The sequence below is a fragment of the Pelophylax lessonae genome, assembly GCF_965119305.1.
Source record: "Pelophylax lessonae genome assembly, chromosome: 10".
Lineage (NCBI taxonomy): Eukaryota > Metazoa > Chordata > Amphibia > Anura > Ranidae > Pelophylax > Pelophylax lessonae.
The window spans coordinates 165,741,671-165,760,483 of NC_138777.1; the positions used below are offsets into that span (position 1 = coordinate 165,741,671).

Sequence of the window (18,813 nt, forward strand, 5' to 3'; positions counted from 1 at the left end):
TGTTTGTCGATTTGTACAGACTGTATTTAAAACAGTTTAAAAAAATGAAAATAGTCGATTGTACAGACTGTATTTAAAACAGTTTAAAAAAATTAAAATAAAATAAACATGTTTTCGTTGATTTGTTAGCAAAGTTTCTTCTTTGATAATATTGAGACATCCAGTTCAAAAACAGATGATAATTTATTGATGTTGCATAATCCTTGCATTTGTGGTTTTATCAGTTCAGCATTATTATCGTAATACTTGGCTTTTCATTGTGCTAGAATTAGGAAAAATATGCTACATCACAAGAGCAGCCGCATTCCACTATTTCTTAAAACAACTGCTTGCTTTCTTCTACCTCTACTTATGTAATGCAGGTTAAGATTTAAAAAATGCAGGTTCAGATTAAAAAAATGATCTGTGTCTGAGGAAGGTGCTAATCAAATAGTGGGATTTCCATCTCTAGGCACTTATGCATTTATTGCATATAATGTGACAGATTAAAGTAAACGTTTCCTAAAATCTATGAGGGTGGTTATCACTGAAATCCTTCTAAATATGCTTGTTGCTTTCTTGTCATGTTGATGAAGCCATCTCCGTATTTTGTCAGAAGTTCTCATCTGCAAACTTGTAGGTAAGGGACTCAAAATATCAAAGCATGATAGTCACATGACAGCTAGGCAACTACATTTTTTACACATAAGATGTCCATATGCAGCCTTTGTGTTTCCTTGAAAAAAATAATGGAAAGGCAAAGCAAAAGTGTTGACTATAATAAGCAGTAGAGTTTTAACAGTAGCTTGCTCAAAAAATGTCAGAGACTGATTGCTGTGGGCACTATCTCAAATTTACCTTTCTTTGATTTTTGTTGGTTTATCTTTTTCTTAGATTCTTATTTTGAAAAAAAAAAAAAAAACATCTCCGAACTTTGTCTCCATAGGTCAAGACCGGGAAATTATTGCAGATGACCTTCCTCATCCCTTTGGGCTGACCCAGTACAGTGATTTTATCTACTGGACTGACTGGAATCTGCACAGCATAGAAAGAGCAGACAAGGTTAATGGAAAGAATCGCACTTTGATTCAAGGTCGTTTGGACTTTGTTATGGACATATTGGTATTCCACTCCTCCCGGCAGGATGGCACCAATGAATGCATGCAGAACAATGGACACTGTGCTCAGCTCTGCCTTGCCGTGCCGAATGGATACAGATGTAGCTGTTCCTCTCATTACACTCTGGACTCCAATCACAAGAACTGCAGCTGTACGCACTAAGTTTTTTTTTTTTTTTACTTAATTTAGAAAATGTTTCAGTATCTTTCACATTTCTTTTTTTGGGGGGGGGCCTAAAATGTTACTTTTTAGATTAGCTGAAAAAAAATGTTGCTTCAAAATCCAATCTCCTTAAGCCAACTATTTGCTGAGAAAAGACCCACTTGCTTTCGGTTTTCTTAGGCTCCATTCACACCCGAGCGTATCGTTCTAAGCGGTTTTTCTTTTTTTTTGGGGGTGTTTTTTCACGTAGGCATTGACCTCTAACAAAAACGCATCTAATCTGCCAAATAAGAAGCTCATGTACTTTTTGAGCTTCAGGCGTTTTGCTTCAGGCGACAAAATGCTCATATGTGAACGGGGGCCAATGAAATGAATGGGATTTTGCTTGTTGGGCATTTTGAGACTTCAGAGATGAGCATTTTACGAGCTGAAAAACGCTCAGGTGTTAACAGGGCCTTAATCGGTGACCTGGAACAATTGTGCAATCTATACTGGCCTAAAAATCTCAGTTGCAGGTCCCGAAATTTAGTACTTTCTAAAGCCTGCCATAGATGGTTTAAATCTCGGCTGGTTTAGCAGGGACAAGTCCTCTAAGGGCAAGCTTAATTTACCCAGGTCGATCTATTGATCGACTTTGGTACAACCAGCATATCCAGTTTTCGGTATGTAATTATTACCAGCGGCTATAGCCGCTAGTAATATTCACTGTGTTCTCCAGACAGGGACACCTCCCCGTGCCAACACCCAACCCCCCGCCGGGAGAATAGCTCTGACAACACTGACTGTGTTGATGGGGGAATCTAGCAAATTTCACAGGTTGCAGGAAACAAAATCACACCAGCTATGGCCTTTTTAAGTCATTGACCAAGGACAGCATGGCAGCCAGGCAACTGGCATTTTCAGAAGTAGCTCTGGAATGGCAATCTTCTATTTCTTTCAGTAAAGGTTTTTTTTTGCTAAAACAAAGAACAGTGTGAAAAGTACTATTACAAATAATCAAAAGTTGGCTTTCATGGTTTCTAGCTTTCTAAACTGAAATAATTAGTTGCGATGCATGAATAAAGTTACTGCTCTCTTAACTGCCAAATTTAACAAGCCACTCAAATTTGCTAACTCACCGGTTGTGTTTGTCAATATGCAATTTTATTGCATTAAATTATTATTTTCTATTGCAGTGCCCACCAATTTCCTGCTCTTTAGCCAGAAGACAGCCATCAATCGGATGTTAGTGGATGAACAGCAGAGTCCAGATATTATCCTGCCAATCCATGGCCTGAGGAATGTCAAAGCTATCAGCTATGATCCTGTAGATAAGCTTATCTACTGGGTGGATGGACGGCAGAATGTAATTAAGAGGGCCAAAGATGATGGCACACAGGTGAGGTCGTTTAATGTGGTATTTGTGATTTTGTATGCACCAAGATTAAAGCCTGCAAAAATTACATGAATGTCTCTTTCCTTAACCACTTCCCCACCTGCGTATAGGGAAATGACTCCGGCAGGAACACACTCTCCCTCCATTCTCGCTGCTCTCCCGCGCCCCTGGGGGCATGCGGCTATCGGAGATGCGGCGTGTCCCTCGGGACATAGCACATCCCCGATCAGTGTAAAGGACCATTAAAAAAATGTCTCTTTACCAAGTGACCGCCTGTGTCCAATCACAGCCGGCCACATGCACAGTCCTCATGCACGCCGCTCGTGCGCACCCCCAGTGGGCGCACAGACACAGAGCGGTGATCGGGGATGGAGAGAGTCACTCTGACACAGTCCAACCCCGATTAATGAAATTGGCTCTCTTCCATGTGACCGGATGTGTCCAATCACAGCCGGTCACAGAATGTCAACAAAAACCACGGTAAGTAGCTGTTACCGTGTTCTCCTTCTCACACACCGATCCTGTGTGAGGAGGAGATTGTGGTAACAGCTAGTTACCAATTACAGTGCACACTAAAACACACTGATATCATTTTTTCATTTTCCCAAGAATTGTGGGGAAAAAATTACAACTTCAAAAAAACTCACCATGCCTCTTACTAAATACCCTGGAATGTCTTCTTTCCAAAAATGGGTCATTTTGGGGGTATTTGTACTGTCCTGACATTTCAGGGCCTCAAGAAATGAGATAGGCTATCGGTACATCAGGTGTGATTAGGTGTAATCAATTTTCAATGATTGGCACCATAGCTTGTAGACTCTATAACTTTCACACAGACTAAATAATATCCACTAATTTAGGTTATTTTTACCAAAGATATGTAGCATTATAAATTTTGGCCCAAATTTATGAAAAATAATTACTTCTTTGCAAAATTTTATAATAGAAACTAAAACAAAATGTTTTTTTTTTTTCCAAAATTTTTGCTCTTTTTTTTACTTATATCGCAAAAAAATAAAAAACCCAGTGGTGATTTAGTACTACCAAAAGATAGCTCTATTTTTGTGAAAAAATTATAAAAAATTTGATTGGGTACAGCTTTGCATAACTGAGTAATTATCATTCAAAGTGTGAGAGCGCTGAAAGCTGAAAATTGGTCTGGGCAGGAAGGGGGTGTAACTGCCCTGTATGGAAGTGGTTAAAGCAGAACTAAAGTCCGCAATACTTACTTTCCTTCAACAGTTCGACCTCCCTCAATTCGGGCTGTGGCCATTTTCATTAGCTGGCAGGAGATGGCATCACTCCTGCGTGTGCGCTGTATTTAAGTCATTCAAGCACACAGGATCTGTGCCAGAATGTAAACTGAGCTGTGCATGCACACTCTACATTCTCTGTACATTCTAAAGAAGGCTGTTAGCAGGCAGGTAGGTTTCTTTTTTTGCATGTAATTTTGCAATAAAGAGCCGTAATCTTTAAATTGAAGTTACAGTTTACACCTAACTAGTGTTAAAACTCTCCCCTCCCCCTCTTAACGCCTTGGATAACCTGTGTAAAAAAGTTCTATATACTTACCTAATTTTCAAGCTGCTTTGGTCCAGTCAAGTGATCTCCCCAGGGTCAGCCAGTGAAGGCTTTAGGGGGAGGAGAGAGCGCTCCGACAACAGCTAGTAAAGCCATGACCAATGATGTTGCCTATATGCTTCAATGGCCCATCCGTTGCCAGAACTCCATCCTCTCCCCTGCAGCAGCGCTGGCTGACACAGGGGAGCCTGGAACACATGCCTGAACTGCAGTGGCCTAAAAATAAGTCTATACATCTTTCTTACCCAGATTAGCATGGGGGTACACTTTTGAGGCTCGTTAGATGTAAGCTGTAATTCCACTTTAAGTGTTACACTTTAGTTCCGCGTTAATGGAAAAGTTTTATTACTGTGTTTGTTTGTTTTTTCACTAATTTCCCCTGAAGTCTACTGTTGCAATTGTCATTGAATTGACAAGGCACGGCACAGCACTTCAGAAAAGCATAATTTCCAAAACCCTAATGCAACTATGACTGAGAGTGAGCTCAGATGGGAAGCAAGGCTGTTTGTTGTCGTCAGCCTCGGTTTCAGGAGAACATTTCTTACTTAGTGTTAACAAAACTGAAATCTGTCAATTTTTGCTTCATAATTTGAAAGAGCAAAGAGAGAGATCAAGCATAATCCTTTTGCAAAAATAAATATTTGAAATTCTTACAAATGTCCAGCTAAAACCATTGCACTTAAAATGCTGACCATATTGGTGGTCAGTGTCTCTTAAGCCCCTTTAATTGGTTGTTAGTGTGCCCCCTTTTGTTGGCAACAGCGGCTGTCAAATGTAAACAAAAGCTGTCCTTACATTTATGATCACTGTGTTTGGACATCACAGCGATCACAAGGCACAGAGAGAGATTTGATTGGCTCTATGCCTTTGCTTATGATCTGCACTGTTGAATAACAGCATAGAATATTGCCATGATGTAGGCAACCATGACATCAAGGGCACGCTGCAGGAGATGAGGGTCATGTGCCCTGGGTTCTAGATGGTTCTAGATGCCCCTACTTTAAAGTAATTGTATTGAAAAACTGCAGTTGCTGATAACATTTTTTTAAAGATCCACTCAGCTAGAAAATTACATATGTTATACCTTGTGGTGGTATTGTTAGTTTTAACATATTAATCTGACTGCCTAATACTGTCCTATGTGTGCTGTTTGAGGGCAAATGGCCAACGTACTTTATTGTTCCTGCAGAAAATCAGTATTCTCTGCCATGAAATATTTGCTGTGTATGTACAATATGCTTTCCATGAAAAATGGCAGTGAGCTAAAGCACGTCATATTTTACACATAATTATACTTTTCATCCTTGCAGTTAAGATGTTTTTAAAGCACACCGTACCTCTCCCATAGGTATAGTCCCAATGGGATGAAATAAAAGCTAGCTCCTGTGTAGAAGGATTTTTGCCGGTCCTGAAGATATTAGTTTTGCATGCTTGGTATTTCACACGCTCTAAAAACAAACATGCCATCATGTGAATAGTATTGCGATTGAAATAAATATGGGTTGAAAGAATGCCAGCGTTTATGGGTGTAAGCCAGAGAACAGATGGACCTCTTGGGATGGGGCTGGAGAGAGGAGACCATCCACACAGTTTGTTTGCTACAACCTGAATTGCTCTTGTATTTCCTCCAGTCGCTGCACAGATGCATACATGGATAAAACATGCAGACTTACAGCTGTAAATGTCTTCATTGTTTATATACCATTCTACCCTCACTCTGATCATTACACAACATAACGTTAAATATCGAGTAGCATCTTCTATGCACATCTTTTTATGTTACTTGTTCATTTTGTTCAAACCTGTTTTACACATTACTTTGTGAAAAAGGACCTACAAAACTATGTACCTTACTTATGGTATTACAGTTGCTATTGACAATTTATTTGTAGAATTTTCTATACTTTAAACATGCTAAAGCTGATTCATATGCAGCATATTACATTTTAATTTTACAATCCTTGTACAAGCTCTTAGATTTACCAACAGCTATGTAGTGCAAGAGCCTAAATAAACAATCCATTACATTTTTGGGGTTTCAGAAGAGGGTTTTGTGCAATTCCTTTTGCAAGCATTGAAAACTGATACCAGTTTATTCTACAGCCTTTGCCAAACTTGCCTGAAGTTGTAGTAACATGGCCAATAACCTTTATGGCTCCTACGAAACCTTTTCTCCACAGTATATGTACAATATGCTTAGCGCAAAAAATCAGTGATATAATCATATAAAGCACCTCCTATTTTATCCATAAAAATACTTTACCTGCTAGTTTAGATGGCATGTATGTGCACTGTACCTCTCTCAAAGGCGTAGTCCCAAAGTGCACTGAACATCGAAACTATGTTTGTCTCTAAATTCCACAGATATATGCTGTAACCTGCACACATCTCTGTGTGCATTGTGAGTGCCTAAATAATGTAACCATAGGATTTGTCTGCAATGATGCGCCAACGTATAATACAATGCTAAGGGTTACGTTTAAAGCAGAGTTACGGTTTTGGAAACGTTTTTTCAATAAAAATACCCCCGGGACAGTCAGGGCAGCATTTCATAATGGATAGCTTCTGAACTGTCCCAGGTTGCACTTACCTTTTAGAAGAAATACTTACCTTGAAAATGTCTTGTCCAGCGCTGCCAACTCAGGTGTGGGCAGCTGAGACCAAGGCGTCCTCTTCCGTGTCCTCTCCGGTCCCAGAATGCCCTGCACCGGCCCGCTCGCCACTTCCAGGGCAGGCGTGTCATCCCTGCTCAGCTTCAGGGCATGCCCGGAAGCTGTTTAGCAGGGAATGACGCGCCTGCACCGGAACTGACGAGCGGGGCCGGTGCAGGCACATTGATTCCTGGAAAAGAGGGGGGAAGTGGAAGAAGGGTAAGTAAACAAAAAAAAAAAATTGGGACTATCCATTTCTTTTTCAGGTGACCTAGAGCAAGCGGATGGCCCAAAGTGGTTTTTGAGGCCGGAACTCCACTTTAAGTAAATCCTGCTCAATGTTTCATTGCACTTTTTTTAAACTACAATAAATGAAACTTGTGTCTGGAGTTAAGCTTTATAAACTTCATATACAGATCATCACACACTTAACTTTTGTATTGTGAAGCACACTGTGGTTGGTAAATCCAGACCTCATACTATAAATCTTTATAAAACGTGTCCATCGTATTTTAGTCATGAACAGCAATTATTGCCAGTTCGTTGGCATTTATCCTTGTGTCCTTTGTGCTGTTAGTGAGGTCAGCGACATTTGTGGGACTTAGGCCAGCAAGTCTTTTTTTGAAGCATATTTGAAGTGCTGGGTAGTTGGTCTTCTTTAGCCAGTGATAAAAATAGTAAATAATGTGTGCAAATATTTTAGAAGAGTAATGGCTGATGCTTAAATTAGTATTTTCAGATAAACATTTAATTATTCTTGGCAACAGATTAATCATTTCATTTGCATGGAACTCAAATTTCTGTTTCACAGCAGAAATGTCACTGCTGTTTGAAACTGTGCATCACTTCCCCTGTGAATATGAATATTCACAGAGCTGGAGATGTGCTATTTTGAGTGCAGTACACAAACATAATATACTGTTATGTTAGCACATACTGTTAGGAAGGATGTTATTGTCTGAAATTTCTGCTTTTAATGAAGACTCTTCAGTCTGCTGCATACATACTTGGTGTATTACCACTTTTTCACCAAATTGGGATAACACACAGTTTATATTACATGTCCTCATTCACATAGCATAGCTTAAAAATTATTTAGAAGTTACAGCTATACATTAGATTCTCTATTGTGGACCCATCAGCAAGAAAAAAAAAATCCTAGGTAGTTCCCTTTTGCTTTTATCAATTTTATGTTAATTTGAAAACTGTTCTAATAAAGGGTTGAAAGTGTAGAGGCTGGGCTTTTTGCTTTGTATGTTAATGAAGACATACCTAGGATGGGCTCATCAAACCTTGTAGTCAGATATGGCATTCTGTGTGAATGTAACCATAACAATCGTATAGTGGGGTTTTCTGAAATTTGACTGCAAATGCTGAAATACGCTTTGATCATTTCAGAAAGACTCACTTTGCTTTTCATGCACTTCACAGAGGTTTTTATGAGCCTGATATTTGCAAGCAATGCTTCCTATTCAGTATTGCTTGTAATACAAGCAAGCATTTTATGACCTAGACAGAGGAGTTATTGCGCATGGACTGCTTCTAAATGGTTAGAAAACTTGTATGAAAGTGGGCACAGATTTTTTTCTCTGCAGTGGTGATGACGTCACTTAGCGGCTCCAGGCTCTGGATTGATTCCACCCTTACAGGCGGTATCCACCCAGATGCCTGGACCGGCAGCTCTGTCAGAGGGGCTGCTGGGAGACTGAGTCAGCTGCTCCCTTCCCCACCACAGCCCGGTGCTCCAATGACTTCTGGAAGGGCAGAGCAGAGAGCCAGTTACTACAGTCACCACCACCCTCTGCTTAGAGAGGAGACATGAGCAATCAGTGGTGTTTGATCACTCAGTGCAGAGCCAACGAGGAACAAATGCAGCATTTGAGCGATGCTGCATCCACCTTGGCGAGTAATAAATGTTTTGTTTTTTTCCCCAGCCCCATACTTCTCTTTTAAAATTTGTTAAATCCAAATAATTGCTGCCGTATATGTTTTAGCAAACCTATTCTGCCCTTCAGCGCATGCAGACAAAGATTTAGGTGGAAGACACCAAGGTGCGCCAAACAAGTTGTAGCAGATAAAATTAAGGAGGACATTTATTAGAAGTTGTCAGCCAATTGGCTACTCACATGATGTAAGAATAAACAAGGCACGAGTTTAAAAGGGAGTTCATAGTCACTCGGGGGGGGGGGGTCCCAGGGTCTATAGCAGCATGTCAGGCGGTGTACAAGCAGGGCAGCTTGACGACCTGGCCAGGGACCCCGCTGTGCAGTGTGGAAACAAGTGTGGAACGCACTCTGAGCCGCACCGGAAGGGACCTTGGGACGTGTCAAAGGACGCATTTCAAAGCTTCCGCTGTTTGTTCAGATCTGGATGACTGATAGCAGTCAGTCTTAAATAAGCTCAACAGAGATAAAGCTGGAAGGACAATAAAACGGGTGTGGAATAGACTTATGGAGCCGGATCCAAGCGGACCATCAAATGTATATAATACAGCTGCATATTCAACAGAAACACTACCATTTTGCCAATATAAAACTATAATTAATGTAAAATTAAAATAATAAAAAACAATGACAAAAATCTATAAGCACTGAATAAGAAAAGCAAGCAATACCCTATCTGGATGTGAATGGATAAATAATATGAATAAAACCGGTAAATGATGATAAAAAAAAAACACACTAATTATGTCTATCTGGGTCCATATAACTCAGTATTAATTATAATATTGCTATACATATATCCATTATTATTCTTTCTGCTTCTTTTGTTTTGTTTCTTTCTGCTGTTTTTTTTAAATATATATATATATATATATATATATATATATATATATATATATATATGTGTGTGTATGTATATATATATTTTTTTATCATTATTTACCTGTTTTATTAATATCATTTACCTATTTACATCCAGATAGGTTATTGCTTGCTTTTTCTTATTCAGTGCTTATATATATTTTTTCATTTGTGTTTTTTTTTTCTTATTTATTATTATTTTTATTGTTTTTAATTTTAAATTCATTATAGTTTTACATTGGCAAAATTGTAGTGTTTCTGTTAAATATGCAGCCGTATTATATACATTTGATGGTCCGCTTGGATCGGGTTCCATAAATCTATTCCACACCGGTTGTAGTCTCCTTCCGGCTCTGTCTCTGTTGAGCCGATTTAAGACTGTCCACTCCCACAGCCATCCAGATCTGAAGAAAAAGCGGAAGCTTTGAAACGTGTCATTTGACACGTCCCGACTTCCCTTTCCAGTGCGGCTCCGAGTGCGTTCCAGGCTGGTTTCCACACTGCACAGCAGTGTCCTCAGCTGGCTCATCAATTCGCCCTGTTTGTGTACACCGCCTGCCATGTTGCTATAGACCCCGGGACCCCCCCCCCCAAGTGACTACGGTCTCCCTTTTAAACTTATGCCTTGTTTATTCTTACATCATGTGAGTAGCCAATTAGCTGACAATTTTTAATAAATGTCTTCCTTGATTTTATCTGCTACACTTTAGTGCACCTTGTTGTCTTCTATTTGCCTTCCAGAGAATTGCTTCACCCCCAAAGGAGCTGCCACTAGAGTGACATTACACCTTATGGACTACATGAAGATTTTGCTATTCAAATGTGATTTCATCAGTCCAGGATTTATGCTTATTTCCTTGTCAACGTTTTCACTGATTACTGTGTGTCCCTTAACCCGCTCTTAGCACCATATTTTGTTTTGTTAGACAAAGATTTAAGCAACTATGGAACTAGCAACTATGTGCCACGTTACTTGGAGTCATCTCCTGTCAATTCTTTCCAAATGTTTTGGATTGCAAGCTTATGTGGTTGCAGAGGCTGATTTAAAACGCTAATGATTATGTTGGTATTGTGTGAATGAATTTTAAGAGTTCCTAAAACATTAAGCCACTGAGAGGATTACTCTATGCACAGTTTTTGAGAGTCCTTAAACATGTCATTTGTTTCCTTCTTAGCCCCTTGCTGTGGTATGTACTCCAAACCAAAGCCAAACCCAAGAAAAACAGCCCCATGACCTGAGTATTGATGTGTACAGCCGCACGCTGTACTGGACTTGTGAGACCACCAACAGCATCAATGTTAACAGGCTGACTGGAGAATATGTTGGCGTTGTTTTACGTGGTGAAAATGACAAGCCAAGGGCCCTTGCTTTGAACGCTGAACGGGGGTAAGACATTTCAGTCCTATGACAAGCTTTTCTTTGAAGACCGTCTCCAAAACATTCAGGATGTGTTTACAGCTAAGAATTCCACAATTGATGTCGTACATATCAATCTAAGCTCTAGTGAGCAGGGCCCCCTTGATTCTACTGTATTAAATTGTATTGTAATTGTACTGTTTGCCCTTATGTTGTAAAGCGCTGCGTAAACTATTGGTGCTATATAAATTCTGTATTATAATAATATTAGGCCCCCTAATTTTACTGCACTGGAGTGTGCAATGGTAGCTGCAGTCTGCATTAGTTTATTGCATCAGTGTGTTTCTTGGAGCCTATAGAAATTAAGTGTGATACAGTTCACACATGTTTTACTGTTTTTATGCAGTATGCCTTTTTTTTTTTTAAATCAGTTTAGATACCGTGAAAGGCCACTGCTGATTGATATACAGTACTGTACAAATGTTTTAGACAGGTGTGGAAAAAATGCTTTAAATTAAGAATCCTTTCAGAATTAGAAGTGTTAATAGTTTATTTTTTTATCAATTAACAAAATAGAAACTGATTGAATGGAAGAGAATTCCACATCAAATCAATATTTGGCATGACTATCCTTTGCATTGAAAACCGCATCAGTTCTTCTAGGTACACTTGGACACTAGTGACTGAAGGAACTCAGCAGATTGTACAGAGCATCCTAGAAAACTAACCACATATCTTCTGTGGATGTAGGCTGCTTTAAATCCTTCTGTCTCTTTATGTAAACCTAGACAGACTCGATGTTGAGATCAGGAATCTGTGGGAGTCAAACCATCACTTCCAGAACTCCTTGTTCTTCTTTACACTGAAAATAGTTCTTAAAGCGGAGTTCCACCCTAAAAACTATCTTTGCACCATCCGCTAGCTTAGATGAACCTGAAAAAGAATTGGATAATTAAAAAGTTTTTTTTGTTTCACTTACCTTGTTTTTAATTAAAATATACCTTCCTTCCTCTTCCTCCCTTTGCGGCCACAACGTCACTTCCTCCTTGCATTGACTCCTGGGAGATGAGCATCATCGATCCCAGGTGTCAATGCGCCTGCACCGGAGTCACTCGTCACTTCCGGTGCAGGCGCGTCATTCCCTTCTGAACAGCTTCTGGGCATGTGCAGAAGCTGTTCAGGGATGACGTGCCTGCACCGGAAGTGACGAGCAGGGCATTCTGGGACTCCCGACGTCACCGAAGAGGACACTCTCCGGCTTCAGCTGCCCACACCTGAGATGGCAGCGCTGGACAAGACATTTTCAAGGTAAGTATTTCTTCTTACAGGTAAGTGAAACGGGACAGTTCAGAGGCTATCGTTGCTTAAATGCACTAGCCCTGACTGTCCCGGGGTATTTTTATCTTAAAATTTTTTTTTACCCCGGAACTCCACTTTAATGACATTAGCTGTTTGTTTGGGGTCATTGACCTTTTGCAGAATAAATTTGGGGTCAATCACACTCCTCCCTGATGGTATGTAGGGGGAAGTCGGGAAACTGATGGAATCATCCAGGTATTATATGCAGAATTCTTAATATTAGTAAATATATGAAACATGTAGAATACAGTTTTATTATTTAAAGAGACACCTCAAAAATATTTTTAAAGGGAATAAACACATAAATATGACTACATTTATTTTTTAAAAGAACTAGCATATGTTCCTGAATTTGTCTTTTATAGCACACTGTTCAAATTATGTGCATAGCAACACTTAAATTGGAAGGGGGAACACGCTTAAGACTAGTTAAGGCTCTGCTGCTTTGCATGGAGCTATCAGTGTATCCTGGACAAGGTTGCATTGTGACCTGCTGTTTAGTTTGAAGGAGGCACAGAACCTGGTTATGTTGTCTGACAGGACAGTCTAGATCCCAAGACGTGTTGAGCAGAATCATGTGTCTATAATTTTCTGGTGCATTAATGCACATCTAAACTTAGAAGAAATAAATGTATTGTAGCTTACCTTTTCTTGTGGTGGCTAAAGTTTTGTCTACTTTTTCTCACACTTTTATCGCCCGGTAATCCTGCTAGGAACACGCTGTCTCCGCTAGGGTGGCAACCATACCTACTGTATATCTAGGAGGAGCAGCAGTGTTAAGAAGTCAGTATGTTAACCCCCACCCCATAACATATGGTGAGGTGTTTTTCTTGTCAACAGAGATGCTTGGTAACGATTCGAAGTTATCAGCTTTCAAGATTTTTTTTTTTTCAGATATAATAAAATTCTTTCAGTGATATATTTAACAGACCATATGGGAGCAAATAAGAGAAATGCATTGTTTGATTTTTACATTCACTTTAGGCTGTTTGTCTGGAGTTTTAAATCTGTGTGGCAAGAATTTTACGCTGTTTATCCAGCATAATGTTTTCTTGTAAAGTGATCCAAAATATCTTATCTTTGCTAGAGAACACTCCTCAAAATCACACGATTTAGTGTTCCGCCAAATTCTTATGTTTTGGAAATGGCTTGGAAAGCTTACATGGTTGTTTTTTTTTTTAAAACAAAAAACACGTGGTGTCAGAAAAAAGTTTTTTGTTTGCCTATGTAGCATTATAGATGTCTATAGATAGATATTAAAACACATACCCTCTGCTTATCTTCCTCTGTGACTTGAAGAAAAAGACCTATGAAACTCAAATTGTTTTCTTAAATATGTAATGCCCGTGAAGTCCCTGAAGATAGATAAACAGGCTAGGATGGAAACCATGTGTTGCCCAGCTGACAGGGGCCTAATGATGGGTTTGTAAAATGTGTTCGAATTTTCTACTTGTACCTATTATTTAATTTCATCTTGAACCGTTAATAGTCAAAAGGTTTTTTAAGCATGCTAACCTCTATAGATTTCATGTTTTTCCTGCTGTTACTTTCTTTGTCTGAGAATGATTTTATAACTGTTAAACTTTAAATGTCCAAAACCCAAAAAGTAGGAGCCCCTGTGTAAAAGAGTGGACTTTATGGGCACAACGTGAGACACTAGTACAAAATCCTAGACAAAAAATGTATTTTATTAGACAAAAGTGTAAAATATATTAACATCTTAAAAACACAAATAAAGCGAGGGGTAGGTCATCGAAACATAGTCCTCCCCTAATTATCAGTTCCGTGCATATATATAAGCCCATATTTTATTGCCCCTTATGGGGTAATACCTCTCTTTTTTTTCTATTTCACATATAGGGCTGGTTTCTCCCAAAAAAAATGTTTTTGGCTCCTTATAAACTTTTCTGTGTACGTTTTACAAATCCTCTTGTCCAGTGGCGGTCGACCCGTTCCGCAACTAGTTTCTTCAGTTTTCAGGATCGTTGAACATTGAGGGGGGGGGGGGGGAGACAAGCACAATTATCTTCAAACAAACAAGCTTTAAGTTAGAAATATACTCGTAGCAATTTGATATATATCTATTGAACAACAAAGATGTACAAATCTGTAGATATGTATGGCTTACATTGTGGCAGTATTTCTCCAATTCCTCAGTGCAGTTCAGTCTGGGGGCAAACATAGGGGTCCAAACAAACCAGCCCAAGGCTGACAGGTAAAGGCAGCTTATCGGGCCTAGCTTACTTAGATGTAAACATGTGTACGATTAATATACATGTGTCATGAGATCTGTTACTATCCGGTTTAAATATGTATAGATCTACTCAAGTAGACTTACTCAAAAAGTTTAGGATAGGTATACAATTTATTCACCGTGGGTTAATACGACAGTTTTCAAAGGGGAAAAAAATATTGATTTAAATAGGTAAGCTGTTCAATAGGCTGCAGTCTAAAGCGGTAGGTATCTAAGGAAAAGACTGAAAAAGTTAGTCAACCCACTGTCAAATTCAATATATGTTCTTGTAAAAAAAAAAAGGGGTTAGGAACATATGACTCCCATCATCCATATATCATATTGCTATGAGTATATTTTTAACTTTAATTCTTTTTGTTTGAAGATAATTGTGCTTGTTGCACCCCCCCCCCCCTGCTCCCCAATGTTCAACAGTCCTGAAGAAGCTAGTTGTGAAACGCGTCAATTGGACAAGAGTATTTGTAAAACCTATACATTAGCTAAGTGCAACACATATTTTTCTCCTTGCTGGGTAATTTGTAGAGGATATATGCACGGAACTGATGTTTAAGGGAGGGACCATGTTTTGATGACCTACCCCTGGCTTAATCTGTGTTTTTAAGATGTTAATAATATATTTTACACTTTCGTCTAATACATTTTTTATCTAAGATTTTGTACTAGCGTCTCATGTCGTGCCCATAAAGTCTACTATTTTACACAGGGGCTTCTACTTGGAGAACCTGTGGCTTTCTTCTTTCTTTATTATTAGGATAGTGGCACGCTCTTGAGGGTTCCTCTTTTTTCCACCAATTCTTAGGATATTACCAGGGCTGCAGATAGCAGAAACAACTGGATTTCTGATATTTTGTGAATTTTATGTATCTTTATACATTTATCTTCTTAAATTGACATTTGATCTAAAAGAAAAACGTTTTATTAAAATGATCTGTGTCATTTTAATTGACACTGCTATTGTGAGTTTAAAAAAAAATAAATAAATATTGCACATATGACTTTTGTACATATTGGCTTTCATATCGCTTCCCGTTTTTTAGACCATAGAGATGATCGGGTCATTCCAGGTGTGAAAAAATGCTATAATTTAACTACCTAACCTTTGGAAGGTTTTACACCTTCATGACCTGGCCATTTTTTGCTGTTTAGCACTGTGCTACTGTAACTGTTTTCCGACCGCCATCCGCAGATATATTGCAGCAGGCTGGCTCGGCTGCGCAAATCGCCGTACTTGTACAGCGATCCGTGGGAGCGATCCTGGGGGCAGGTCCAATCCCCCATTCACCACCAGGGAAGCTGATTCATGGGGCCGGGGGGCGGCGCCCGCGATTGCCGCCGAACTTCAGCGATCGCTCCCCGTGGAGAGAGAACAGCGGTCTGCTGTTACAAACACGGCAGACGGTTGTTATCTCTGCTATCAACACAAAGCTCCTGTGTTCCTCCTGTTTAGGAACACAGGTCTCTGTGTTGATGTCACAAGTCTCCCTCACAGTTAGAAAACACCCCCTAGGCTCACATTTAACCCTTTGATCGCCCCTGGGCTAACCCCTTTCCTGCCAGTGTCATTATTACAGTAACAGTGCATATTTTCTAGCACTGATTACTGTAGTAATGTCACTGGACACCCCAAAAAAGTCAAATATATCAGTTAGGGGTCCAATCTGACCGCCGCAATGTTGCAGTCCCGCTAAAAATCGCTGCTCAGCGCCATTACTAGTAAAAAATGAAATAAATAAAAATGACATAAATCTTTCCCCTAGTTTGTAGACACCATAAATTTTGTGCAAACCAATCAAAATACGCTTGTGATTTTTTTTTTGGACATCAACTTTTTTTGGGTACATCGTCACACGATTGCGCAATTGGCTGTTAAAGTAACACAGTGCCGAATCGAAAAAAATGGCCTGGTCATTAAGGGGGAAAATCTTCGGTCCAGAAGTGGTTAAATGACAATTGCTCGGTCATGTTGCGGAATTAAATTTACTTAATTTTGTTCACACACATACAGCTTTTTTTGATATTTAATCCCCACTGTTTTTTTTTTTTTTTTCGTATTGTATAAATAAAACAAGGCCCACAATTTGGGCAAAAAAAAAAAAAAAAAGTTCTACATTGTTATAAAACATCCAATAAAATCAAATGTCTTCATTAATTTAGGCAAAAATGTATTCTACCATGTTTCTTTGGTAAAATCAAACTCGTCATGAAGATACTGATCTGTACAGACTCTATACTAGTAATGGTGGTAATTGTTCCAGAGCACCTGCTGCCATTTTTCTACTGCCTAGTTCCTATGTTTTGCATATTTGAGTCACTTAGCCCTGTTCCCATATTGGAGGTATGGCTTTTTGGATGCAATTCTTCCATAAGGACAATTTCTTGCCAGTCTTCTCCAGATAGTGGATGGGTGTATCTGGGTCCCACTGGTTTCCTTGAGTTCTGTGCAGATGGTACTGCTAGACATCTTCCGGTGTTGGAGGGAAGTAAGCTTTTATCTGCTGCATTAAGTTTCCACAGCGTCTACAGTTCTCAATATTGCCCAATTATTGGTGTCCTCAATGCTGAAAAATACAGGCAAAAGTACGGGCAGATGCTTGCATAAAGAGACAAAAGGATTTGGGGCAGTCTACATCCACTGATGATCTCTGGTGGTTAGTGTGCAAGTGTACCTAGAAGAACTGATGCTGGTTTGAAGTCAGAGTTTTTACACCAAATATTGATCAGATTTTTCTTCTGTTCTCTCACTTTGCATCTTGTAAGATGATACAAAATAAATAATATATAATTTTGGAAGCATTCTTACTTTACAGCATTTCTTCACACCTGCCTTTAAACATTTGCAGATTTGCAACATGGGCACCCACAGAACTTTTTTCAGGGGGGGGGGTCATTTTAGATCCACCGAAACACTGTATATCCTTATTAAGTTGCTGGATCGTTACTTTATTAGGCATGTTTAAAAATTCCAAATTTGATGTTGGCTCCACTAACCCTGTTTCAAAACATCATGGATGTTGTGTAAATGATGAGATATCAGCACTGTACTACATAAGGGAATTTCAACACTATTGTCAACCCATAACTTCATCATGTAAAAATAGATGTGAATGTTTGTTGGCAGTTTATGTACTCAGTGCAGTCTGTGTTGCTGAGACTGAGGTCTGTATCCATTAAAACTCAGGGTACTGTGGGCCAATGTTTGTCTTCTCCACACACATTCCTGCATAACTTGGAATTTTTCTAAGTAACCTGACCTGTGGCGACATACAACATGAAGCCAGTTTTGTCTCCATATAATCAGAAACTGGTCATAGTTTTCTTGAACCCTTGACCCTGCCAATGGCATAGCTTAATATCCCCATGGGGCTCCAGCTGAGATTTGGCAGTGGGGCCCCAAAGACAAACAGTACCACATTAATTTCATTTGAGTGCTGTGAAGTGATGTCATCACAGCAGTTATAACAGCTGCTGGCAGTCTTAAACCATAAAATGAGTGAGCAGCAGAAAGTGAATGTCAGCTGACTACAGGAGTCCTAACACAAGATACAAATCAATGCACTCAAAACTCCTTGTTACCTTTTAGGTATATTTGTTTTACAAGACAAAACCAGAAAAATTCCCAGCTCAACTCACCAGCCAGTTTGCTTACCAACCAAATTAACATGTCTAACAGTATGCATTAAAAACAGGGGTTTAGTTGGCACACATTTGCAAGTGCATGCATAAGCTGCAGGGCTACTTCACGGCACCCTGTATTACCTGCAGTCCTAACTCCTGTAAATATGTGAGAGTATCCACAGTGGGAGCACATGAATTCTAATGGATATATAGGGGGCAGGTGAAGGGAGGAGTTCACCTGCTGCTGTCACAGGGAGTAGGACGGGGGATCAGGGGTAGAATGTGCAGATGATGGAACATGGTAAATGCTTTACCCTAAAAATGGGTGAACCTTGTAGCATGTTCCAAAGGTGAACTTCTCCTTTAAATGGTTTGTTTCAACCCTCTAACTGCCACTTTTGCTGGACAGTTAGGTCTATTAAAGAAAGTTGAAAAATAGCAAACTTACTGACAGGATAGCCAGGGTAAAATGACGGGGGGGGGGGGGGAGGCGGGGAACAAATGCAGGCACCATATCTCAGAATTGATAAGCTGCAATATAATACAATTTTGTTTTT

The 18,813-nt window shown here is 39.5% G+C and overlaps 1 protein-coding gene across 1 annotated transcript in view; it reads left to right on the forward strand.

Moving 5' to 3' along the window:
• Nucleotides 1-18,813, forward strand: part of LRP5 (LDL receptor related protein 5) — a 254,193-nt gene that overhangs the window by 201,166 nt on the left and 34,214 nt on the right. The window contains exons 12-14 of the mRNA XM_082271182.1: nucleotides 926-1,249; nucleotides 2,436-2,638; nucleotides 10,847-11,058. Coding sequence (XP_082127308.1) covers nucleotides 926-1,249; nucleotides 2,436-2,638; nucleotides 10,847-11,058 — 739 coding nt within the window. The remainder of the gene's footprint in view (nucleotides 1-925; nucleotides 1,250-2,435; nucleotides 2,639-10,846; nucleotides 11,059-18,813) is intronic.